The sequence below is a fragment of the Dipodomys ordii genome, unplaced genomic scaffold (genome assembly GCF_000151885.1).
Source record: "Dipodomys ordii isolate 6190 unplaced genomic scaffold, Dord_2.0 Scaffold6, whole genome shotgun sequence".
Lineage (NCBI taxonomy): Eukaryota > Metazoa > Chordata > Mammalia > Rodentia > Heteromyidae > Dipodomys > Dipodomys ordii.
Window position 1 is genome coordinate 4,892,634 of NW_012267222.1, and position 25,449 is coordinate 4,918,082.

A 25,449-nucleotide genomic window follows, 5' to 3' on the forward strand; every position below is an offset into this window, starting at 1 on the left:
GGGAGGGAGGGAGGGAGGGAGGGAGGGAGGGAGAGAGGGAAGAAGGGGCTCCATGAAAACCACTAGTTAAACTGTGGAGCAAGTTACTCAGGTAACAAAGGGTGGGGTGCTCTGCTCTTCAGGGAAGACTTGCATTTTCCTGCCCTAATACAGCATATTAAATATACAAGAAGTCAAGGATAAGAGTCTCATGGACTTTTCTGCTTGGGTAGGCTTCAAACTGGGATCCTCAGATCTCAGCCTCCTGAGTAGCTAGGATGACAGGTGTGAGCTACTGGTGCCTGGCTTGAACAGTCTTGAAATGGGCAGCTTACAGTGCTGGGGAGTAGCTTAGTGGTTGCCTGGGGTGAGGCCGGAAGAGGCAGAGGCAGCCCTCGGGGACTGCACAGAGGCAGTGCACGAAGCCCTGCGTGGTGCGACAGCCTGGCACTGTGCCCGTTCCGCACTGGTGCCCACTTCCTTCTGTGATGCCGGACTGCGGTTACACAGGGTGGCACCACGCTGTATTATCTTTGCAACTTCCTATAAATCCAAAACATGTTAAGTTTTTTAAAGTCAACAGTATACTTAGGGGCCAAGTCCAAAGGTATAAACTCAGAACAACTACTGAACTGTTTAACAAAATGAATGCCAGGAAGTGGAAGCATGTGCATGGAGGGAGAAGGGGGAAGGGGGAAGGGGGTAGGGGTGGAAGAAGGCCACAAATGGAGGGAGGGAGAGTGAGCAAATGCACTCATTATAGTTAATGTACCTTATATAGAAATGAACTGTGTAACTTGAGGATAGGGACGGGGGAGGAGAATGGGGGAGGATGAAATGGTGGCCTTGATATACATTGTACTCATAATCTGCCTTACGGAATCGTCACCTCTTTGTACAACTACTTAATGATTTTTTTAAGTTAATAGAAGAGGTTAGCTAGGACATATGCTAATAGGAAAAAGCCCAATATTAGCAAAGCCAAGTAACAAAGAGCCCCTCCCCCAATCTACCATAGACAGCAGAACAAATAACCACGCCAAAGGCTCCTGAGTAAGGAGATGCAAGGAATGAACTCTTTCCTCTCTTCCCATGCAGCCCAGCCTGGCCTTGAAGTTCACAATCCTCTTCCTCCTGAGTGCTGAGATTATAGGCCTATACCACCATACCTTGCTAACATGTTACCTCTGAAGGGCCATCATTTTGGAGACTTTGCAATACTGTGAATCAGACTACCAAGAAAGAAAAGGAACTGTCACCATCCTACCCAGCAAAAGCAGGAACTTCTCTGTGCAGCTAATGTAAATAATGTATGTTTTTCAAAACAACCAAGGTTCAGCCTCCATTATTCTATAAATCTTGCTTTGAAACACGAAAAAGCACTCCCAGAAGCCAAATTATAACAATAATAGCAATTCGTTGTGTTTATTTCTTGAGTACAAAAAAATAGAAAGAAATGTGTTGCATATGAAATCTGATACAAAAGAAACCAATGTAACAAAGCTGTATCCATAGCAACTACAACTTAATATTTCAGTCCTCTTCAGCTGCAGTGGATTAAATAAAATGACAAGATGTTCCCTTTGAAAAGTAACCTGTTACCATGGAAACGTTTTAGTCTAAGAAGTAAACAGGGAATGGACAGAAAGGAACAGGGAGCCTGCAACAGAATATCAAAAAGGGAGACGCTTCTCTGCAGAAGAGATGAGCAGGTTGATCCCCAACACAGAGATTATTTCCCTCTTTTGTGTGTATGTGCGTGCATGCCAGTCCTGGGTCTTAAACTTTGGGCCTAGGCACTGTCTCTGAGGTTTTTTGCTCAAGGCTAGCACTCTACCACTTTAGCCACAGCTCCACTTCCGGGGTGGGTGGGTGGTGGTGGTGGTGGTGGTGGTGGTGGTGGTGGTGGTGGTGGTGTGTGTGTGTGTGTGTGTGTGTGTGTGTGTAACAGTCTCGTGGACTTTCCTGCCCAAGGTTGCTTTGAATTGCAATCCTCAGATCTCAGCCTCCTAATAAGCACGAGGGGGGGGAGGGCGGGGCGGGGAGGGCTGCCCCCCACTCAGGACCTGCTCAAGAACCTGCCAGGGTCACTTCTTAACCCCCAAAAGAGAGAAAGGGGAAGAAGGCAATAGTCTGCGGATATTCACTCAAGATGACCAAATAAATCCACATGATCAGTGACTGCTCATGACAAGAACTTGAGTCTAGTGGGAGAGAAGGGTGAGGCTCTCATCTCTAAGTCCTGAGATTCTTAGCTTAAATTAACCAGCAAAAACTCAGAAGTGGGAGCTGGGAATGTGGCTTAGTGGTAGAGTGCTTGCCTAGCATGCATGAAGCCCTGGGTTCCATTCCTCAATACCACATACACAGAAAAGGCCAGAAGTGGCGCTGTGGCTTAAGTGGTAGAGTGTTAACTTTGAGCAAAAGCAGCTCAGGGGCAGTGTCCAGGCCCTGAGTTCAATCCCCAGGACTGGCCCCAAAAAAAAAAAGTCAGAAGTGGAGCTACGGTAGAGCTCCAGCTGTGGGAGAACACTAGCCTTGAGCAAAAAAGTTCAGAGACAGTATACCCAGGCTGTGAGTTCAAGCTTTAGAATTGGCACACACAAAGACAAAACCAAAAACCTTCCAGATGAGAGAGACAGAGAGAGAGAGAGAGAGAGAGAGAGAGAGAGAGAGTTTGTTTTCTGGACTTCCCTACTGAGGCTGGCTTAGATCTCAGACTCCTGAGCAACAAGAATTACAGTTGAGAGCCATTAGCACTTAGTACAAACACTTCTTTTAGAGAGATTGTGTGGTAAGGAGGAAGGCAAGGCTGAGCACTGATGGCTCACACCTATAACCCTGTCTACTCAGAAGGCTGAGATGTGAGGATCACTGTTCAAGCTAGCCCAGGCAGCAAAGTCTGTGAGATTCTTATCTCCAGTGAATCACCAGAAATTGGAAGTGGTGCTGTGGGTCAAAGTGGTAGAGTGCTAGCCTTGAGCAAAAAAGCTCAGGGACAGTGCCTAGGCACAAGCCCCATGACCAACAAAAATAAAAGAAGGAAAATAAGGTCTAGATCTCTCAAATTTCTCTAAACAAGCATGTATTTCCAAAGCAATTATAAGCAAGTACCCCAATATTATTCAAAGTCTGACAACTCTTAAATGATACTAACTTTGTATTATATTTCATAACATACTTCCAATCATTTCACTATAAACAAAATCCTTCATAAACTTGAATGAAATCATTTTGTTTTTGGAGGTCTGGCTGGAAGTATAGCTCAACTGGTAGGGCACCAGCAGTTAACAACCAAACAAACAAGCTTCAACTGTATGTGTTTTGTTTTGTTTTGGGGGGTTTGTCATTCGTGGGGCTTGAACTCTGGGCCTGGGTGCTGCCCCTCAGCATTTCAGCTCAAGGCTAACGCTCTACCACTTGAGCCACGGTTTTCTGAGTGGTTTATTGGAGATAAGAGTCTTACAGACTTTCCTGCCCTGGCTGGCTTTGAATTGTGATCCTTAGATCTTGGGCCTCCTGAGTAGCTAGGCATGAACCACCGGCATCGGCTTTTTTATTTGATTTTTATTTTTTTGTGAGTCGTGGGGCCTGAACTCTGGGCCTGGGCACTATCCCTCAGCTCTTCAGCTCAAGGCAAGCACTCTACTACTCAAACCACAGCGCCACTTCTAGCTTTTTCTGCTTATGTGGTGCTGAGGAATCGAATCCAGGGCCTCATACACACAAGGCAAGCGCTCTACTACACTGAGCCAACTTCCCAGCCCTCAACTGTGTTTTATGTAAATCCTACTACAATGTCCCAGGCACAGTACCTTATGGACAAAAGTTGTCCATGCACCTTAGGCTATATTTTCAGGGGCAAGGAGAGTGCACAGACTTCAGAGTCCCACAAAACTACCTGGATTGAAACATTAGTAGCTCTGGGTAGGACACCACATGCCTGCCAGGAATCAGGAAGATTGTAGGCAAAAAATCAGTGAGACTGCATTTCAATCCATCTCAGTCCAGGATAGCCTCGGCACTGGACTCTAGTTGAAAAATAATGAAAGCAGTCTGTAATGCAGGTTATTCACAAAGATGAGATCTGAGAATAGGAGATGGATGCCAGACCAGGCAGACAAATCCCATACACTAGATTCAATTCAACAGCAAAAAGCTTGAGGTGGAGAATTGAGCCAGCTGTCAGTGAAAAAGTCCAACAAGACTGTAAGGCCCTGAGTTCAAGCTCCAGCAGGAAGGAAGGAAGAAAAGGAGGGAGGGAGGGAGGGAGGAAGGGAGGGAGGGAGGGAAAATTTATTAAAAGGCCTGGGAGCATGGCTCAAGTGGTAAAGTGCCTATCAAGCAAGCACAAGGTCCTGAGTTCAAGCCTCAGTAATCCCAAAAAGAAAATCCAATACTGAGGTTTTCTAACTTTCAGTGTCATCTTGAGGTCAGCGTTCCATCTTTCGGGAATCCTCAGTTCTCTCGCCCATAAAATGAAGTTTGTGTGGCTGCTCTGCGAAGCTGCTGTCACATTAAAAAGAGGCCTATGGAATGCACTAAGCCTGTGCCTGCTGCAGGGAGGTCTTGCTATTCTCAGCTCCATGAACTTGCTAGGGTGAGAATCAGAACGACATCCTCTAGTGTGAGTTCACAGAGCTATACTATCTCTGTCACCAGCAAGATTTTCTAGTTACTTTGCGTAATTATTTCTTTCTATTGCTCTCTTGCTCTTAAGATCAAAAGCACCAAGAGGGGAGGAATCGTTTGTTTTTAGTTTACTGGCATATCTAATCATCCACTGCCTCCCACTCCATGTATTTTCAATAAACAAATGACGCCAGTATGCTAAGTCATTGCTGCTTAGCAACATATAGCAACTAAGAGCTTCATTACAAAATTAGTAGAGTTGACTCATTGGTGACCGCCAGCTTGTCTTCTAAGCAAAACTAATCTGATAATACGATTGGTAAACTGCAGGAACAAAATTCAGCTTTCAAAAATAAATATACTTAAAAACAAGAAGGAGGAGGAGGAGGAGGAGGAGGAGGAGGAGGTGGTAAATCAGTTAATACCCCAAACAGGTAAATATTCCAATGCAACAAATACAAAGGTCAACACTGGGACTTGCCCCAGATCTGGAATCACAAAACTCCCTGATGCAAAGTTCCTGAGAGACCATCAGACCTAATCTTGTAGTCTAATACAAGAAACTAAAGCGCAAGGAAATGAGAACACTGGCTTAAGATGTCACCCTGAGTTAATTACAGAAATGGCTCTCCCACAGGTTTCTCCAGAATTAAGAATGACACATTCGCTGATGAAGAGGAAGAATTCCCATGAATTTGGCCTCCACATACAATGCATGAATAATATGAAGGGAAAATGTACGTGTGGTGGTGTGTACTTTTAATCTTACACTCAGAAGACTGATTGGGACTTTGAAGCAAGGGCTATGTAGCAAGGTAGTCTCAACCAAAAAAAAAAAAAAAATGTTCATAACAACAGGGGAGAAAGGTCTACTTTCATAGGGCCTTGCTCCATGGAAATTTCTTACCTGTCTTAGCTTTTGACCATTCTGCAGTAAAACAGTGGACGGTGGCAGTGACACAGAGCCCCAGCCTAGTCCAGGCAACCATGGCCTTTTCTTTCATCTCTGCTGCAAAGATGCTATAAGATGGCGTGAAGGACAGACCATAACAAGGTGCATGCGCACATAGGTCAAGTGGTGCTAAACAAATTTTAAAAAAAAATCCTACTGTGATGAAAATAACTTAAAGAAGCTGATCTCCTTCATCAAAGATGCCAGTGACTTTCTGTGCACTGAAATCAAGCTGAATATAAGCCTGAAGTATCCTCAGCAAAAATAAATCAATAAGACTTCCTCCAATGCATATCCAAAGGCCACGTTCTGCCCATGCTCACCTGACTCCTCTTCATGGGAGGGCTGCAGACATGGGAGAAAAGGAAGGCAAACAGGACTCATGTGACTCTACTGGACAAAGTAGTAACAACATTTCCTGTGGGACACACTTAATTTACAAGATATGTAATAAAGCTTCTGTAAAAAATAAAATGAAATTGGGGCTTTTTCCTCCCTGACTGCCCAAGGACCTGCCACCATCATGAGTGAGTTAGTAACTATCCTGTTACACCAGGTTTCCGCGTTCTTCACAATGGAAGACACAGCACCTTGGGCAGAAATTCGGGAAAAACTTGCCCACATGTGTAAGACCACCCAATGTTCATGTGGATTCGAAACCCATGTTTGGTGGTGGCAAGACAACTGGCTTTGGCATGATTTATGATTCTCTGGATTATGCAAAGAAAACAAGCCTAAACACAGACTAAAAACATGCCTCGTATGAGAGAAAAAGACCTCAAGGAAAGAGGGAAAGGAATGCAAGAATAAAAAGGGGCTGCAAGGACCAATGTGGACATTGGCAAAGAGTCGAGGAATAAAGATTCTGCAATGACTTGACCTGTGGCGATTATGGACTTTTCGCAACAGGATGAATGAATAAACTGCAAAAATAACTTTAAAACACAACAAAATAAAACAAAATATTGGCACTGTGGCTGGTGGTTCATTCCTGTAATCCCAGTGACTGGAGAGACTGAGGCAGGAGGATTGCAAACTCAAGGCCAACAATTAGCAAGACCCACCCATAAAATAAGCTGGACAAAATAATGACATTTGCAGGGAAATGGATGGAGCTAGAAGAAATCATGTTGAGCGAGGTAAGCCAAGAGCAAAGAGATGAACAGTACATGGTCTCCCTGATAAGTGGATGTTAAATCCAAAATGTTAAGTGATACAACAAAATTAACAGGACTTAAGAAACAAAGGACTTCCTCTCATCTGGTCGAATCCATGCTGCTGATCACATGTATGGTATATATGTGTACACTGGAAGGGAATCAGGAAGACGACACAAAGCTGGAGGGAATCAGGGAAAAACATATAGCAGCGGGACCCATCAGCTGCACTGGACATTGACCAAAATGAACTAAGCAACTTAATGGCAGCGATGGAAGGGAGGGAACAAGTGGGAAAGAGGGAACAGCTGATGGTATGCAAAACAAAAGAACTGCACATACCACCCAATGTGGAAGAAATAACTGTATCGCAAAGCTCATAGAACTCATAAATGTTATAGACCGTGATAGACAATTTACTCCAGGAAAGTTAGAGTGTGCTTGTGACTTTAACTGAACATCACTATCCCACAATACTGTGAAATTTGGGAAATTATGTAACCACTTAATCACAATAAGAAATTTGAAAAAAATAAAATACAATAAGCTGGTGCTGGTGGCTCACACCTGTAACCCTAGTTATTCAGGAGGCTGAGATCTGAGGATTGTGGTTCAAAGCCAGCCAAGACAGGAAAGTCCATGAGATTCATCTCTAATTAAAACACCAGAAAACTGGAAGTAGTATTGTGGCTCAAGTGGTAGAGTGTTAGCCTTGAACTGAAGGGCTCATGGACAGCGCTCAGGCCCAGATTACAAGCCCCATGATGGACCAAAATAAATAAAATAAAATAAAAAAATGACTGTGTATGTAGCTCAGTATTGAGTCCTAACCTATCATACATGAGGCCTTATGTTCAACCTTTGCTATCAGAGAGAAAAAAAATTCAAAAAGTATAAACTTAAATACTCAAAAAGAATAATAAGAAACTAGGCTGATAAATGATAGTTAAAACTTACTGGTTAATAAGTCCCTTAATTCCTTAAAAAAAATTTTTGTATCACTACTATAACTGAATAGGTTGGTCATAAACAATCAACATGTATAAGATCATGAACAATCTTATCCTCTGTGTTGGGAATGGTGGGAACAAAGACTGTAAGAATAGGTATGAGCCAGGTACTAGTGGCTCATATCTGTAATCCAAGTTACTCAGGAGGCTGAGAGCTAAGGATTGAGGTTTGAAGTTAGCCCAGGCAGAAAAGTCTGTGAAACTCTTATATCCACTAAGCTACCAAAAAAGCTGGAAGTGCAGCAGTGGCTCAACTGGTAAAGCACTAGCCTGGAGCAAAATAGAAGCTCAGGGACAGAATTCAGTCCCTGAGTTCAAGCCCCAGGAATGGCGCGCACGTGCACGCGCGCACACACACATACACACACGTGAACAGGTATAATTCTGCACCAAAGAGTTTTAATCCAACGGGGAAGATAATCAAATAATCATAAATAAATATACAGTTAAAAGTAGTTTACAGAAGTGATCCTAACTATACTAGTTGAATTAAAATGAAGTGACTGTGTGTATGTGTATGTGTGTTTGATTTTTCCCTTCCGCTGTAATTGGTACCAGAGTTTGAACTCCAGTCCTTGTGCTTGTTCCGTTTGCCTGCTCAGCTGGCAACCCTTTCAGCCACACCTCCAAGTCCTGCCAACTGTTGGTTGTTTTAGAGGTGGAGTCTAGTGGACTTCCCCACCCAGGAGAGCACTGAACTACAATCCTCTAGATCTCAGACTTCTGAGGAGAGCTAGGGTTATAGTCTGAGCCACCAACCCCAGGATAAAATTAGGAATATTCTATCCCAGACTCAGACACTATGATACAAGGAGTTTTCTTTTGTTTTCAGCTTTGTTTTAAACACGTACTCAAGCCACTTGGGCCTTCCCTACCAAAAGCTGCTTAACATAGAGGATTCTCCATTCAGTTATCTGAGTTCCTTCTGAAGAATTATAAATGCCCACATTCCAAATCTTTTTACCAATTCTTTTTTTTTGTTGTTTGTTTTTGGTCAGTTATAGGGCTTGAACTCTGGGCCTGGGTGCTGTCCCTCAGCTATTCAGCTCAAGGAGAGTGCTCTACCACTTGAGCCATAGCACCACTTCCAGTTTTCTGGTGGTTAATTGTAAACAGACTATCCTGCCCAGGCTGGCTCTGAACTGTGATCCTCAGATCTCAGCCTCCTGAAGTAGCTAGGATGACAATAATTAGCCACCAGCGCCCAGCACCAATTCTTCTTTGTATTCTCTCTCACTCTTTCAGGCACTTTTTTTTAAAGTGTTAGAATGTATGTCTGGTGGAAAGACAGTTTGATTCAGTAATGATAAAAAGTAAAGTAGAAAAAATTTAACAGGAATAAAGATCAGCAACAAAGAGAAGAAACATGGTAAACAGCAGGCTCATGTCAGGTGTACCAACGTCTTCTAATTCATGAGATCATACACTAGGCAAGAAGACTTGAAGAACCAGGAATAAAGAAGTGCCAGTGGAACAAACCAGGGGTTCCTGCTTTCTGCCGAGATTACAAAACACAGCTGACAGAAACGCCTGAGATACTAGCTTCCACTCAGACTGTGATTCTAGATTCTGCCAAAAAAGCTAGGAATAGGGTAACAATTTTGTGAACTTCTAAGCTGCTTCTGAAACATACTTTCTATGTTTTCCTACATTTCTTGATACTGTGAAGGGGGACATGAGGGGAACAATAAGCCCAAATGCGACCGAGCCGCCTCTGCCACGTTCCCCTCCCAGATCCCAGTCCTCAACCGCAGCCAGGAGCCCACACGCTGCTCTCCTTCACCTCTACCACCAGACAAGCGCTGGAGGAATCCAAAAATAGGCACCAAAACAACATTCCAAAAATTATTCTCCCACAATAGGAAATTATAGAATGTATGTCATACAAGAGGGCTGGTGATTTAAGTTTACTGGATATGAAATACAGAAAAGAAAAAAAAATCCAGTCAACCACTGAGGATATTCACAAGTCCTAATAACTGAATTTCGCCAACAAATTAGGCAGCTGCACCCAAGGTTTGTACCAGGGCCATCCAGGTCAGCCAGAGAAGTAGAAGCCTCTGACCCGGAGTTGATTCAGATCTGAGTACAGCTTCCCATTCATAAACACTTTATTGACTAACTGCAAAGCAAGTTTAAGAAGAGATTTCAAAGCTGGGCACCAGTGGCTCAACACCTGCAATCCTCACTAGTCAGGAGGATGAGACCTACAGGATCAAGAGGCAAAGCCACTGCTGGCTCACACTTGTAATTCTAGCTGCTCAGGAGGCTGCAATGTGAGGATTGCAGTTCAAAGCCAGCCTGAGCAGGTCAAAGCCAGCCTGAGCAGGAAAGTCCAAGAGACTCTTACTTCAAATTAACCTTTTAGAAACTCAAAGTGAAGCTGAGGCACAAAGTGGTAGGGCACTAACCTTGAGTACAAAAGGTCAGAGACAGTGCCTAGTCCCTGAGTTCAAGACCCACAACTGACAGGAGGGGGGGGGGGAAGGCTGTGAGACTCTATCTTCAATTAACCAGCCAAAAGTCTGACAGAAGTTACGGCTCAAGTTAGAACATCAACTGTAAACAAGTAGGCCACGCAATCACAAGACCCCTGAGGTTCAAGCCTCAGTACTGATGGGGGAGGGGAAGAGTTTGTAAAAAGCCTACATTAAAAAAATCAGAATTTTCCCAGATATTCCAACATCGAGGCTTCTTGATGCTGAGCTGTTGGCCTGTACCATGTCTATGTATATGACTTATGAAGTGCTGCAGTGTCTAGTTCCTCTGGGCTCGAGAAGGGGGGGGGGGTAGGGGGGAAGGGCTGAGAGAGCAAATGGTGCTTCAAAGTAGAGAAAAGAAGACAAGTTCCAGAAGCAATGTACACAGTACAGGAAAAAGTGCTTATTTGCCCTAAACTTCCAATGTTCACGTTTGTCACTGTAGCAGTAGGTAACCCCAGACAGGAATGGAAAGCAAGCCACAGAAACAGTAACAGATGCACTATACTGAAATTATTCCTCTATAATGCATTTCCTTAGTAGCAATTCCAAATTTCAACCTGCAAGAATAGACTAGATGCTTCAGGAATACGTGCCAGGACTGGAATTCACTGCATTGACCTTGGAGAACAATTTGTCCCAAACCACGGGCCCTCTCTGGCCAGGCTGACCAGCAAAGCTCCATAGTCACTGTACAATAATTAAAATATATACACACAAGCTCTCCTTTGTCAGTCTTCCCTTACTTCCTTTATCTTATATGCTTTCTTCCATCCTCACAAACATATGCTACTTAAGTGTCATCCCATTTCCCCCTCAGATCCCACCAGAAGAAAAAGGGGGAGAAGAAACAAGGAGCAACTACTAAATCTCAAAAACTTCACTTAATATTTGCTCGTGTTAAATCCATTTGCCAAGTCAAGCGTGTCTGGGCCCACTCTGCAAACTGGGGCAAAGAACAACTTCTCCTGGGTACAAAAGACCAGTCAGTTGTCAAGCCTGGGCACCAGACCAATTTGCCAACACCTCTGCCTTCTACTCTCACTCACCTAGAGTATGTAAGTCATATGATAAAATGCACACAAGTGCTATCAAATAAACGAAACACCCAAGATTTCAACTTCTAACCCAAATGTCAGAATGAGGAGGTTGCTTCCTCCTGAGGCAGCACGTGTAGACATTGATGTGAAGGCCTCTCACTTTTCTAAAAATCCATTTGAAGATGATGAAATTTTAAGCATAATCTACAACTATATTCTCTGCATGTGTCAGATCATGAGAATTATAATCTGCTCTAGCAAATAGGCTCTCAATCAAAACAAGTTCCACCCACTTGAAGAGCAACCAATAGCTGCCCACCTACCAGCCTTCCTAAAACATCCAGAGCAGCTCCTGGGCAGAGGCAGAGGCAGTCACTACCAGCTACGCCGTAGGGATCCAGGAGGCCTGCAGGTCTGCTCTGCAGGTCCCAAAGACAGGCAAGCTCAGCCCTGAGGACCTAGCAGTCAGGATAAAATCACATTGAGAAAGGAAGAGGTGAGGAAAGGGGGAAGAAAGCAGAGACAGAGGGTCCCACAGAGCTTCACATCCTATATCTGCTTCATGCGTCTTCAGATAGACTCCTCCTTAGCTTCACACCACCATCTACACGGCCAGCCAGGCTGAATCAAAGGCCCCCAGGATCATGCACTATGAATGATGAAATGACTCATAAACATCTTCAGAAGTGAAGTGAGAAACAGCAGCAAAACCATCAGTGTTTTGGTGAGGCCAGAGGAAGATAGCCTACCTGCAGGGGCTGAATGGATCGTCCATGCCTACTAACAGAGGCTCTGGTGAGTCTAGCTGGATTCCTGCACCTCTACTTACTGCGAAAACTCTGCCCTTTTCTACTCTAACTACTCAAAATGGAGGCACATGCAGGCTGAGAGACCTCACAGAGCTTTCACTGAGCTTGTGCTATGACCTAAGCCTTCACGCAGAACGCAGAAACTTCCCCTCACACTGACAGGACTGAGCATGTGCTGTGACCCTCCCTCATCCACACACTGCCTCTCCACAACGCAATCAATCTCAACCCTGCTGTTTCCGTAAATAAAGCCCAGCCAACAGACTCTGCAGCTTCTCCCTGCACACCAAGCTAGTGTGCAGAGAAGTGGGGCCTTAGCAAGGGGATCCCAGACAGCCAACACTAGGGAACTCGGCAAGCCAAGCTAGGGAGAGGTTGCAGCTAATGCCCTGCTCTGTTAAGATCACAGCAAGTTCTACTGTCTTTTTTTTTTAATTGTTTAAGCACTGGCAATTTCTCCAAGAAAGAACAGAAACAAAAAGAGTAGACATGAATGACCACACAATTAATTAACATAAAGAAGGTAGCATATCAGAAAGCACAGTAGTAGCTACTTAAGAGAAGTTAACTCCATACATTTCTTTTTGAAGACCTTAAAATTTGGGAAAAGAAAAAACAGGCAAGATGGACAAAGCCACAAAGTGCCCAGCATCATCACCCAGCTACAAGGGTAGTGACCAGGGCAGCTGAGGAATACTGTATTTTATGTAGAGTTTAATCTTCCTTGGAGAAGAAGCTAGAAAGTCTCCACTAGTAAATTAAGATGTTTCCTAATGTAATGGCAGCCCATCAGATATAGCGTGACAACTGTACCTCTCACGGTAAGAAGGGCAAGAAGGTTCAGCGCCAGAGTTCAGGAGCTAGAGTGTGGCTCAGCCGTGGAAGGCCCACACAGCATGCACAGAGGCCTGGGTCTGACCCCAGCAAAACATGGTAACACCTAAGCCTCATGGGAATCTCCCGACTCGACACTCTAAGCGAAATTCACTGAAGTTCAATCTAAGGCCATGTAAACAATGCCAATCTACCACTGTTATGAGAGTCCTTGCACCGCCCATAGGACTAGCCAATGTATTTTCCACTAAAATCTTTAAAATACATTTTATGTCCTCTCTTCAACCTTTGCCCCCCACAAAGGGCAAACTGAGCAATCTATGTAAAAAGCTTGGTTTTTCACCTGCAAGCAAAGAAATGATATTATATATGACAATAGACAGACAGACAGACAGATAAGATAGGACTAATAGGGTAGGAAGAGCAGGGCCACATCTGTTTCCCAAAAATGTAATGGAGAGTTAAGGAAGTAAAACCTTCCAGGTGCGAATCGCTTACACCTGTAACGCTAGCTACTTAGGAGGCTGAGATCTGAGGACCATGGTTCAAAGCCAGCCCAGGCAGGAAAGTCTCTTATCTCTAATTAAATCACAGAGAAAGCAGGAAGTGGAGCTGTGGTTCAAGTGGTAGAGTGTTAGCTTTGAGCAAAAGGAGCTCAGTGACAGAGGCCTAGGGTTCAAGCCCCAAGATAGAAAAACAAAAATCAAAGTCATACACATGGAAAATACTCACTTGAAGTCAACATAAAAGGTTTGTTTTTGGAGTCAGTCCTGGGGCATGAAGTCAGGGCCTAGACACTGTCAAGACTAGTGCTCTACCACTTGAGCCACAGCTCCAGGCTTCACATTGTGGACCTCAGATCTCAGCCTCCTAAGTAGCTAGTATACCAGCATGAGACACCAGTGCCCAACTTTATTTATTTACTTAATCTTTCAAGTAATTGGATAAAGGGGCTTCAATTCATCATGTAAAATTTTATTTTTGAAACTACAGGGTGCCATGGGGTGATCAGCAGGGGTGTGCTCCCAAACCTCATGCCCTGTCGTTCTGGAGCCCAGTGATGACTCTGACCTACTTTGACACCCTCTTTATTGTTTACTGTGGTTCTGCTACCTCACAGCTGTCCTTCGTGGCCATGTGGACAGGCCCTCCTTTTTCCTGCTATCCCCAGGGTAGCTCTGCCATGGACAATGTGTACCCCTCTACCATAACTCTACTCATAAATCTAAATTCCTCCAAACTCTTCCCGTGAGACTTTCTGGGCCTGAGAGCTCTTCTAGGACAAGACAACTATCTAAATCATTTTGACTAAGCCACCGAATTCTTTCATTTTGTATCTCAAAAAAATGCATCTGCGAAAAAAAAAAAAATACATCTGGGGGTTGGAGGTATAGCTCAGGTGGTAGAACGTCAGCCAATAAGTGAAAGGATTAGCTGAGCACCAGTGGCTCACACCTGTCATCCTAGCTACTCAGGAGAATGAGATCTGAGGACTGCAGTGCAAAGCCAGCCAGGGCAGAAGAGTCCCTATTCGGCTCTCCAATTAACCACTCAAAAACCAGAGGTGGTGTTATAGCTCAAAGTGGTAGAGCACTAGCCTTGAGCAAAAGAGCTTAGGGACAGCACCCAGGCCCTGAGTTCAAATAAATAAGTAAGTGAAAGGATCAGAGGAAGAGTTTGACAGGTCTTGGGCAGGACAAAGAAAAAGAAAACAAATAAGAACTCAGAAGGGTTATTATGCTTATCCTCAAAAATTATATACACTGAATTGAGCCATGAAGAAACATCAAATAAAGGGCAATGAAAGATCCTTTAACAACACTAGCAACTATACTCAGTCATGAAAAATCCAAAAAGGTAAAGAAACCTATGGTGAGAACAAAAGGAAGAAAATTACTAAGAAGATCATTTTGGAAAATCTGACAAAATTTGAAACTGGCCAGATTTGAGCAATATGGTCTATCCGTGTTGACTTTACTGATTGTGACGGTCACACCGTTAGAATGCTGTTCTTTGGAGGCATACACTGAAGACCTGGGGGAAGAGGAGGGACTCATTCCCAAGTAGCTCAGGAGAGGAAAATACTGTATTAAGCTGAGTGTGCTGGCAAGAGCCAGTATTCCTGGGGGGGGGGGGGGGGGGGGAGGATGGGGTGGGAAGGGGAAACAAAGGAGGCTACAATGCTTGATAAGAAATGTACTCATTATCTTACCCATGTAATTGTAACCCCTCTGTACAGTATTTTCACAATTAAAAAAAAAAAAAGAGCCAGTATTCCCAGCCACTTGGGGGAAATTATAGGTGAATGGCCAGGAGTTTGGGGCCAATCTGGATAACACAGCAAGACCCTGAGTCAAGAAAAGGAAAAAAAAAAAAAGAGGAAAAGGAACATACTATAGAGTAATGAAGCAAATAGAATCAATACACAGGATTAACTGGAAATAACAGCAAATAAAACAAATGATGAATACTCAACTGGAACTCTTTCCTGCCTTGTGTCCAACCCCATCATCTGTATGCCCAGCTGTTTCCATCTGTGGCCTACTGCTAGTTTCCTCCTAAACGTCTGTGATCATCAGGAGCATCAGCAGTCTTCAGATCTAAATCATCCCTCCCTCCTCCTACTAATCCTCACTGAACAACAGCTAAAGGATGCCATCACCGAATACAGGGAGCCAAGTAGGTACGATGATTATGCTGTATTAGTGGATGTGTTCTGAAATTAAAAATGTTTATTAAATGAAAGACAACTGAACCAGGCACCAGTGGCACATGACTATAATCCTAGCTACTCAGGAAAACAGATATTAGGGGTTACAGTTAAAACACAATCCTGTGAGGAAAGTCTGCCAGACTTTCATCTCAAAGTAACTACCAAAGAATCAACTGGTAGAATGCTATTCTTGAGCAAAATAGCTCAGGGACAGCACTTAGTCCCTGAGTTCAAGTCCCAGGACTAGCACAAAAACCAAGTCCACAACTGAAATGCTACTCTACCATAACACTGTTTAGTGAGTAGATCACCTATGCCTATCAAAGGTTTAAAAAGACAGCTGTGACATGGAAACAACCTATGTTCTAAGAGTTTTCTATGTACTAGAAATAGCAAAAATGTCTAGAATATTCTATTTACTAGAAATAAATATTAAAGCAGAAGCACCAATAAAAATAATCAGAAAGCCTGGCACCAGTGGCTCACACCTGTAATCTGAGCTACTCAGGAGGCTGAGATCTGAGGATCGAGGTTCAAAGACAGCCCAGGCAGGAAAGTCCATGAGATTCTTATATCCAATGATCCACCAGAAACCTGGAAGTGGTGCCATGGCTCAAGGGGTAGAGTGCTTGCCTTGAGCCGAAGAGCTGAGGGCCAGTGCCCAGGCAAAGTTCAAGCCCTACATCACCACCACCACCACCAAAAAAATAATAATAATCAGAAAAATTCTAGAGAAAAAGATTTGGAAAGAAAATACTCCAAGCCAGGCGGGTGGCTCGCGCCTGTAATCCTAGCTACTCAGGAGGCTGAGATCTGAGGAACACGGTTCAAAGCCAGCCCCAGCAGGAAAGACCATGAGACTCTTATCTCCAATAAACCACTAGAAAACCGGAAGTGGCGCTGTTGCTCAAGTGGTAGAGCGCTCACCTTGAGCTGAAGAGCTGAGGTACAGTGCCCAGGCCCAGAGTTCAAGCCCCATGAACAACAAAAAAAAAAAAAAAAAAGAAAAGAAAATGACTCCATTTAATTTTTAATACTAACTTTGCTTCATGGGAAGGAAAGCTTCTAAAAATAATTGTAATTTCCATTTTCTGATTGTATGGAAATGGAAGTGGGTTTACATATACATACACAGTTTGTTAATGTATGTTATTAATTTAACAGTTTGCAGATTTTTCTCAGAGTTTCCATGGTAAAATCACTATCTTTTTGATAAAGATTAATTTTATTTCTAATCTTCATGTCACAATGGACATCGGAATTCTGACATTTTTCCTGAAGTTTGAGGGAAAACTCCTAACATTCTGCCTTTAATTACAATGCTTGCTGTAGGTTTTGGGAAAGTATACATTCTGCTTAGAGAAGTGCCATCCTATATTCAGCACTAACTAGTGACATTTATAATCCTAAGTACACAGGAGACTCAGATCAAGGTTTTAAGCCAGCATAGAAGACAAATCTAAAGAAATTAGGGAGTTTTTGTTTAAGATAAGAGTATCTTTTGAAGATTCCCAATACTCATGTAAATTGGTCAAGTGTATAGCATAAAAATACCAAAATGGAGTTTATAAAAAAAAATTTGGTTCATATCTCCAATTAAATAGCAAAAAGACAGAACTGGAGGTAGGGCTCAAGTAGTACAGCACCAGCCAGTGGGCTAAAAAACTAAGAAGCTGTGTACTGGTGGTTCATGCCTGTATTCCTAGCTACTCAGGAGGCTAAGATCTGAAGACCACAGTTCAAAGCCAGCCTGGGCAGGAAAGTCTGTGAGATTCTTTTTTTTTTTTGCTGGTCATGTGGCCTGAACTCAGGGCCTGGGCACTGTCCCTCAGCTCTTCAGCTCTAGGCTAGCACTCTACCACGTGAGCCACAGCGCGACTTCCGGCTTTTTTGTTTTTGCTTATGTGGTGCTGAGGAATCGAACCCAGGGCCTCATGCATGCAAGGCAAGCACTCTACCACTGAGCTACCTTCCCAGCCCCAGTCTGTGAGATTCTTATCTCCAATTATCTGCAAGAATACCAAGAGTGGCATTGTGGCTCAAAGTAGTAGAGGGCTAGCCTTGAACAAAAGAGGCCGGGGGCGGGGGAGGGGGGGGAGCTGGGAATATGGCTTAGTGGTAGAATGCTCGCCTAGCATGCATGAAGCCCTGGGTTCCATTCCTCAGTACCAGATAAAGAGAAAAAGCCAGAAGGGGGGCTGTGGCTTAAGTGGTTGAGTGCTAGCCTTGAGCAAAAGCAGCTCAGGGACAGGCACTGAGCTCAATCCCCAGGACGAGCCCCCCCCCCACAAAAAAAAGGCTAAGGCACAGTGCCTAGGCCCAGAGTTCAAGCCCCACGACCAACAAAAAGAAAAATGGGGGAGGGGCTGGGAAGGTGGCTCAGTGGTAGAGCGCTTGCCTTGCATGCATGAGGCCCTGGGTTCGATTCTTCAGCACCACATAAAGCAAAAAGAAAAAAGCCGGAAGTGGCGCTATGGCTCAAGTGGTAGAGCGCTAGCCTTGAGCTGAAGAGCTAAGGGACAGCGCCCAGGCCCAGAGTTCAGGCCCCACAACCAGACCCCCCCCAAAAAAAAAGAAAAAAGAAAAATAGGGGGAAAAAGAGCTAAGAGCGTTGAAGTTCTTGAGTTCAAGACCAAGCACCAGTACCAAAATAGAAAAAGAATAGAGGGAATTTTTTCAAAGGAATCTGAACACTGAGATCTTAAAAGGATCTATGCAAATAAATGAATTTTTTTTCAAATTTTCAGTGCTGAACAATTTGCTAAAAAATTACATCAATCGATGTGCCCTAAGAAATAAACAATTCCTTTTTTGGGTGGTTGGTTGCAGGGCTTGAACTCAGGGCCTGAGTACTGTCCCTGAGCTCGTTTGCTCACGGCGAGCACTCTGCCATTTTGAGCCACAGGTCTACTTCCAGTTTTTACATGGTTAAGTGGAGATTTTTAAGAGCCTCACAGCCTTTCCTGCCTGGGTTGGCTTTGACCCATGATCCTCAGATCTCAGCATCCTGAGTAGCTAGGACTACAAGCATGAGTCACCAGCACCCATCAACAATTCTATGGTAAAGTCCATTTTCAACCGGGTCCTGACATGGTTTAAGGGGAAGTGACAGCCATCTAAGTCTTGCAAGCACAGAATTGCTGCCCTCAATTTGCAGCAAGCAGTCTTACTTTACCCGATCATTACCTGGGTAGATATCAGCTTGGCACTTCCTCCCTGCACTAATTGTGTTTGCCTCAATGCCTGGGCTATGGAGAGCTATGCAGGAGCACAAGGCATGAGTGACTATGTCCCGGATCCCCTCAATGAAAAGGAGGGAAATCTACATCACCCACCAGAAACCACACATCACATAGCCAGAAACAGATTCCTTGCAGGGAGTGCAAGGGTTATACATAAGCCAAGAGGAGGAAATACAATTAGTCTTTCTAGATTCTTGCAAATCACATACCTTTTCAGTGATCCTCTGAACACGTGTGGGACCTGCACACCCAACCTTGACTTCAGATGCCAAGTCGTGTTTAGGGTGAGACCAGCAGACGCCGGCCATAGGCTGCACTGGCTCCATTACGACAAGTGACTGCAAAGGCTGCTGTAAGAAGTTTGAGATCTGCCCCAAACTTTATTTAATATTTTTCAATATTTCTTCAATTCAAGTCAGCCAACATCTTTTTTTTTTTTGGTCGGTCATGGGGCTTGAACTCTGAGCCTAGTCGCTGTCCCTCAGCTCTTCAGCTCAAGGCGAGTGCTCTACCGCTTGAGCCACAGCACCACTTCAAGTTTTCTAGTGGTTTACTGGAGATAAAAGTCTCATTGTCTTTCCTGCCCGGGCTGGGCTGGCTTTAAACTGTGATCCTCAGATCTCAGCCTCCTGAGCAGAAGGATTACAGGCGTGAGCCACCGGTGCCCCACTTTTTTTTTTTTTTTTTTGGTCAGTCATGAGGCCTGAACTCTGGGCCTGGGTGCTGTCCCTCAGCTCATTAGCTCAAGGCAAGTGCTCTACCACTTGAGCCAAAGCACCACTTCCAGCTTTTTCTGCTTATGTGGTACTGAGGAATCAAACCCAGGGCCTCATGCATGCAAGGCAAGCACTCTACCACTGAGCCACCTTCCCAGCCCAGCCAACATCTATTAAGCATTTAAAATACAGAAAGCCAAAGGTGATATACAGAATGCAAGCACAGACGGGAAGAGATTGTACCCAGATGCTGTAAACACACCACACCATTACATCTTTGTGATCCTTTTCATGAACGGAGATGAAGAATATTCTACTATGACAGACTAAATCCACATTTTAAAACTTAACTCAACAGTGGAGAACTCGCCTAGCATATGTGAAGCCTTGCCTTACATCGCAGGATTGGGGTGGGAGCCTGCTGATGAAAAGCACAGCCCTGAATGACTCCAAGCAGCACACAATGTAAACGAGACAGTAGCTTATGTGGGTTTGTAATTTATAGACATTAGTCAGGATTTGGCAAAAGAGATATAATTTAAACTATTAAAAAATAGATTTGGCTGTTAGGAACCTAAGAGCTGAACGCTTAAAAGACAAACTCCATTTTATTTAATTCACTAATGTCAACTCACAAATATCAATCTAAGTGTTGAACTTGTTCAATGATAGTTACTTAGCACATGATTAAATAAAAAAGGTATCACTAAAATAACATCCCATCTATCCCCACAGAAACTCAAGTTCCTGTGTGTATACACATACACACACACACACGCACACACAATTTCAAAATACAAGGTGATTTTGAAATACTATTATCAGACACATCATTTGCCATTAGAACATAGCCTAGTTTGAAAATGAAAGGCTCAGACTACTCAGAGCTAAAATAACCCATGAAACTCTCACCTCCAATAAACCATTAGAAAAAACCGCAAATAGTGCTGTAGCTCAATTGGTAGAGCACTTGCCTTGAGCTGAAGAATACAGGGACAGCATCCAGGCCCAGAGTTCAAGCCCCATGACCAACAAAACAAAAACAAAAGCAAAAGCAAAAACAAAAACAAATGTACCTAGAAGCCAGCAAAAACAGATGTACACTGCCTACTCCCCTCCCCTCCACTCCCATCCCGACTAGCAACCAATATGGAGAAGAGAGGAAGAAATACAGACACATTACACATTTGTCTATGTCCCAATAGTGGTGAAGACAGCATCATACAACTACCACCTGACACATTCCTTTTGATCAACTCAGGGTTAACGGTCCTAAACATTTTATATTGTACAGATTTTCTCAGTATCCTTCAGGACAAAAACAAACAAACCTTCATTAAAACAATACTAATTTTGTAACTGCACTAATGATTCAACCAAATGTAATTCATGAATATAATTTCTTCAACCCGCTCTCTCTTTTCTCTTTCCTTTCTCCTTTCTTCCTTCCTACCTTCCTTCTTCTTTCCTTCCTATCTATCTATCTATCTATACAGGGGGCTTGAACTCAGGGCCTGGCACTGTCCCTGAACTTTTTTACTCAAGGCTAGTTTTCTACTGCTTGAGCCACAACGTCACTTCTGTCTTTTCTGGTGGTTAACTGGAGATAAGAATCTCATACATTTTACTTCCCAGGTTAGCTTTGAATCATGATCCTCAGATCTCAGTCTCCTGAGTAGCTAGTTTCATAGGCATGAGCCATTGGCACACTACTATCATTCCTTTCTTTATAAACCTTCACATGTGTAGATATCTCTTACATATGTCCAGAGCATTTATGAACTGATCACATGCTAACACTTCTATTTTAAAAATCTTTAATAGAGCTAGGTGCCAATGGCTCACACTTGTATTTTTAGCTACTGAGGAAACTAAGACATAGAAGATTATCATTCAAAGCCAGCCCAGGCAGAAACTCCATCTCCAATTAATGAGCAAAAAGGTGAGCTGGAGGCATGGCTAAAGTGATAAGAGACCAGCAACGAGCAAGAAAACCGAGTGGGAGTTTGAGGCACTAAGTTCAAGCCTTGGTACTGGCACAAAACAAAATATTAACAGCACATGTAGTCACGACTGATCCAGGGCAGCTATGAATATATATACTTTTCATACAGAAATTTTTCCATGTGCTAGGTTAAAATAAGGTATACTCGGGACATAAATCAATTCTTGGTTACATTATTTCAAGACCATCAGTTTTCATTGAATTTTACTGAGCTGTATGAAAATGGGCTATGTCTTGTCTATCTCTAATATTAAAGATATTTGACTGGTAAGGCCCTGGTGGCTCATGCCTCAATTCTAGCTACTCTGGAGGCTGAGATCTGAGGATCACAGTGTGAAGCTAGCCCAAGCAGAAAAGTCTGTGAGATTCTTATCTCCAATTAGTTACCCCCCCACCAAAAAAAGCCAGAAGTGGAGATCACTAGCCTTGAGCATAAAAGCTCAGGGCCAGTGCCTATACCCTGAGCTCAAACCCCAGGATAAACCAAGAAAAGAAAAGGAAAAAAAAAAAAAGGTATTGCAATGACCGTTCCTAAGATTTTACTACAAAAGTAAAGAAATTAAACAAGCAATTAAAACAAACTTTCCAAAATCACCCAGTTTGTCAACACAGTATCATGGAAAGCTTGACAATGTATTCATTGGAGAATAATCTATTAATTATTACATTCAAAACACAAATCAACTAAAATGGCATGTGAACCCATCTTCTCTACATCCAAAGTTTGTGTTTCCTTAACAAAGTAAAGCACAAATAAGCTGGTTCAGATGCAAAAGACATTTACTACCACTCTTCCCAAAGAGGTTTATTATAGGATTTGAGTGCGGAGGGGGCATATTTTATTTTTTCTCTGAAGTGTAAACATGCAAGCATCCACATATGCACATTTATACACATACACACAGAAGAAAGTTCTCCCTGAAAAGGCACATAGATGTGCGTGTGCACATGGTCACATACACATATACAGAGTAATTCACTTACCTTGTCTCAGGATTGTAGCCTAATATGTAGAAAAATGAATCCACTCGAGCTTTAAACTCTCTAGCAGCAAATATGTCAGAAAAATGGGAGATGTTACACTTCCCTCTGTGGGGGAGAAAAAGACAAAAAGTAGGTTAGTAGTCCCCTCAATGGACTCCAGAATCTAAAATACTGACAGGAGAGTAGAAGAGACAGCATATAATGAAATCTCTGGCCCATGTAGAATATGCTGCAAAGTCTAAGCTTGACTGACAACCAAGCTTGATTGACAAGTCAGATTTTTGTTTCACACTGCTTCAATGTGCAACTTTATAACCCAGATGCTTTTATTCAATAGAACTAAATTTAGTTAACTAAAGATAAACTGGAGCCAGGCATTGGTGGCTCACATCTATAATCCTAACTACTCAGGAGGTTGAGATCTGAGGATCTTAGCCAACCTGGGCAGCAAAGTTCATAAGACTCATCTCCAATAACTACCAAAAAGCCAGGAATGATGCTGCGGCAGCCTTGAGTACAAAAGCTCATGCCAAACCGGCTGTCAGTGGCTCACACATGTAATCCTAGCTACTCAGGAGGCTGAGATCTGAGGATCGCGGTTCAAATCCAGCTGGGCAGAAAAGTCCATGAGACTCTTACCTTCAATAAACCACCAGAAAACCAGAAGTGGCTCTGTGGTTCAACTAGTAAAGCGTTATTAACCTTGAGCTGAAGAGCTCAGGGACAGCACCCAGGCCCAAAGTTCAAGCCCCACGACCAAAAACAAAACAAAAGTTCATGCCCAGAGTTCAAGTCCCAGGATGAACACCAAAAAAAATAAAATAAAAATAAATAAAAGAGGGGCTGGGAAGGTGGCTCAGTGGTAGAGCACTTGCCTCGCATGCATGAGGCCCTGAGTCCGATTCCTCAGCACCACATAAGCAAAAAGAAAAAAGCAGCCGGGCGCTGGTGGCTCACGCCTGTAATCCTAGCTACTCAGGAGGCTGAGATCTGAGGATCGAGGTTCAAAGCCAGCCCGGGCAGGAGTGACCATGAGACTCCTATCTCCAATAAACCACCAGAAAACCGGAAGTGGCGCTGTAGCTCAAGTGGTAGAGCGCTCGTCTTGAGCTGAAGAGTTCAGGGACAGCGCCCAGGCCCAGAGTTCAAGCCCCACAACTGACAAAAAAAAAAAGAAAAAGAAAAGAAAGAAAGAAAGAAAAAAGCCGTAAGTGGCGCTGTGGCTCAAGTGGTAGAGTGCTAGCCTTGAGCTGAAGAGCTGAGGGACAGCGCCCAGGCCCAGAGTTCAGGCCCACGACCGGACCCTCCCACCCCCCCCAAAAAAAAAATGGAAATGACTTTTCTATACAAATATTACTATACAATGAAAAGTAAAGAGTTCTGGGTTCAACTGTCAACAAAAGAACTGAACAAAGCCACATGAAGCCTACACAGTGGCTTTTTGTGTGTCTGTGTGCCAGACTTGGGGCTTGATCTCAGGACATGGGTGCTGTTCCTGAACTTCTTTGGTCCAAGGCAAGGGATCTCCCACTTGAGCCACAGTGCCACTTCTGGCTTCTTCTGGGTAGTTTTGTTGGAGATAGACTTTTCTGTCTGGTCTGGCTTCGAACCATGATTCTCAGATCTCAGCCTCTTGAGTTGCTAGGATTACAGGCATAAGTCACTGGCACCTGGCTTTGTATAGTGAAGACATTACACATTGGGATAGGGTCTGCTTCACCACCACCCTCAACCTCTAGGGTTTTCAAGAGGCAGAGGACGATGAGAGCTCCAGTTCCCTTAATGGTCACAGGGGGTAAGTTTAAAGTCAGTTGGAAGGCAAAGGCTGTGAGAACAAGAAGATGGCATTGGAGGGTCCAAAGCTCACTCCTCCCCGTAGCAACGCCCCCAGCATGCTCCAGGGCCTGCCTCCTCCTATTATAAGGAGATGTAGCCTGCCCAGGGAAGGAAAGCTCAGGAGGCTCTTTTAACTACCAAAAAGTCAGAAGTGAAACTGTGGCTCAAGTGGTACAGCAGTAGCTTTGAGCTTTGAGCTCAGGGATAGTATCCAGGCCCAGAGTTCAAGCTCCATGAATGGGAGAAGGGCTAGAGAAGGTGTGGATGGAGTGGAGAACGACATACAGGTTACAAAAAAAATAGTACATAGTTTTATATATATGTGTAAGAGTAATGCTAAGGAACAGAAAGGAAGGAGTAAAGAAAATGTACAAAGAAACATGCAAATGTCATAAAAGAAAAATATGAAAGTCAATGTAAACAAATTGAAAAACACCCTGCTTTCTTTCACAGGAAAAGCCAACATGGTTAATTGATCAACTCAATGCAATCTCAAAACAAATATCAACACACTACTTCACTGCATGAAACAAGTTAACACTAAGGTTCTGGTGGAAAAACAAATAACCAAAAAATAGAAAAGCAAGTTCAGGAAACATTCACTGCCTGACAAAAGAGACATCACAAACCACTCAGGTAAATGCAGTCTGTGTAATAATGGGTGTAAATATGGCATAGGAAAAGCCTTTTTAACAGCAAGTCAATCCAGAGACAATTAAAAAATCCGATTAGATTGAAACTACACTAAAAAAGGACTGTAAACAAAAAGAAAAAGAAAATGGACAAAGGTAAGAAAGGAAACCATCAGGAGATGAGGACTTGCTGTGCAGCCCGAGCTAGCTACAATACTGAGTCCCATCTCAGTCTCTCAAGTAAAGAGATGATAACTATGAGCCGTAGCACTCGGCTGTAAAAAAGAATGTAAATAAAAGACAAAAATCTAGTTAAAAAATAAGAGACCTGGGCTGGGAAGGTGGCTCAGTGGTAGAGCGCTTGCCTTGCATGCCTGAGGCCCTGGGTTCGATTCCTCAGCACCACATAAGCAAAAAGAAAAAAGCCG

The 25,449-nt window shown here is 43.5% G+C and overlaps 1 protein-coding gene across 1 annotated transcript in view; it reads right to left on the minus strand.

Annotated features, from left to right (window-relative positions):
- LOC105997307 (arginine-glutamic acid dipeptide repeats protein-like) overlaps nucleotides 1–25,449 on the minus strand; it is a 294,981-nt gene that overhangs the window by 31,320 nt on the left and 238,212 nt on the right. Inside the window, exon 7 of the mRNA XM_013031704.1 lies at nucleotides 22,554–22,658. Coding sequence (XP_012887158.1) covers nucleotides 22,554–22,658 — 105 coding nt within the window. The remainder of the gene's footprint in view (nucleotides 1–22,553; nucleotides 22,659–25,449) is intronic.